The sequence below is a fragment of the Scaptodrosophila lebanonensis genome, unplaced genomic scaffold (genome assembly GCF_003285725.1).
Source record: "Scaptodrosophila lebanonensis strain 11010-0011.00,11010-0021.00 unplaced genomic scaffold, SlebRS2 tig00000061-arrow-pilon, whole genome shotgun sequence".
Taxonomy (NCBI): Eukaryota; Metazoa; Arthropoda; class Insecta; order Diptera; family Drosophilidae; genus Scaptodrosophila; species Scaptodrosophila lebanonensis.
In genome coordinates, this window is record NW_022060554.1 from 6,860,866 (window position 1) to 6,862,600 (window position 1,735).

General features: G+C 44.2%; 1 protein-coding gene across 1 annotated transcript; it reads right to left on the minus strand.

The window, feature by feature from the left end:
- Positions 1–701: 701 nt before the first annotated feature.
- On the minus strand, positions 702–1,735 carry LOC115624891 (eukaryotic translation initiation factor 3 subunit F-2; the record flags this gene model as incomplete). The annotated part of the gene is made up of 2 exons (XM_030519739.1): positions 702–1,594; positions 1,658–1,735. Coding segments are annotated over 2 exons (918 nt in total), but the record flags the coding sequence as incomplete, so codon positions are not given.

The following is a 1,735-nucleotide window of genomic DNA, read 5'->3' on the forward strand; positions in this document are numbered from 1 at the left end:
AGCATTTCTATCTTGTTTTTCGATGAATCCGTCCACTCCCCCGCTCTTAGTGGTTTTCCATAACTCTCGTAATTCTTGGAATATAGGACCCAATTTGGCAATTCCATCCCGCTTGTAAGTTATATGTCAGTATGCCAAGTTTCATCATAATAGGTCAATTATAAAATAAATCAATAAATGTAATATCTGCATAAGCTCCGCCCGCAGCTTTTGTTGTTGCTGCTTTGACTTATTCCTGTACTGTACATATACATGCATATACACACGCATAGACACGATTCTGATGTAAATGTATGCTGTTTAAATTGTACATAAACATGTCCCTCCACTTATGTACTATATGCACAGTGAAAACTCTCTTCACGGACACCTCTTTTATCCGGACACTCTTCGGCGGACACTTTTTCTAAAACTTTCGATCGGTGTATAAAGTATTTAAGTATCCCCTCAAGCGGACACTCCCCTTGGGCGGCAAAAAGCCTGCTCGACTCTAGCATTCCTTTCGTGTTTTAATTGAAAATATATATTTAAGAGTGAGCCCGCTCGACTCTTGGTTTCCTTTCTTGTTTTATATAAAACAGGATGGTTTGATGCAATTACAAGTATGAAATTAAATGAACATCTTTCGACTCTGTACTAAAAAAGTTTACTAAAAAGTTTTTAGGAAATTTATGTTTCTATATTTCATGAAACTTGTATTTTGGTACATTTACACAGTTGGTTTTGTTCCGATGATTTGGTTAACAATGTGGATTTAGTAATCGCGCATATAGGACAACTTCTCGCTAATCTGCAACTGATTCTTCGAGAGCATGGCCATTGTAATGCTCATGAGCATGTCGCGGACGTTGGCATTAAACATAAGCTTAAAGTTTTCGGAATCCATCAACGGCACAGAAGTCAGAGCATCGTGTAAGGCCCGACCGACGACATTGTCTGGACGACGCTTGCGCGCGAGCACATCGTTGATGTACCGGAGTACAAAATCTAACTTGTGCTGCAGCTCGCGACTCGCATCCACTACGTGCACAAGCTCCGGAAGCATACGCCCGTACTTCGATGGCTGCTGCGAATGCTTTTGCATAAACTTCAGGGCCACCCACTCCTTGCTTGTGCAGCTGTACTCCAACGGCAAGAGCGAGAACATGATGCCCTTTGTGCCTCCTGGCACGCCGATTTCCACAGCACAGTATAGCCGTGTGTTAAAGCGGCCGCCACGCAGCGTAGTGTCCACCAGAAGTAGCACCGGTTCGTCGCACTCCCTTGTATAGTAGTCGTGAATGGCGACGGCTGATGGGCTAACGAGCTTACCGGTGCTGTACCAGCCGATGATTTTCTCCTGCGGATAGGTCAACTGATTCAGCTCGTACATATCGGTAGCGTATTGCACATCCATGTCCACTTTGCACTCGCCGGCGTGCTCCTTGTGGACCAAACCAAAGCTATTGGTGATCTCAATGCGTCCGCATTTGTCGTTACGGCCCAGCAGGGTTCCAATTACTTGATTGGCATCCTGAGGACGGCGTTCGTAGGCATCTATGATTTGGAAGAGCACCAATGGATGCAAGCGCACCTTAGATTTCAAATTGTAGTTCTTCGACGTAGAAAGGGACATTTTAAAAAGTGTTTGGCAGTTTTAATTCGACTTTTAACGAACCAGAAGATTGTGAAAAAGAGGGGGCACAAAACTTGAACTTGGCTGCGCTTTTTCGGCATGACAATGAGTCAGTGTTGG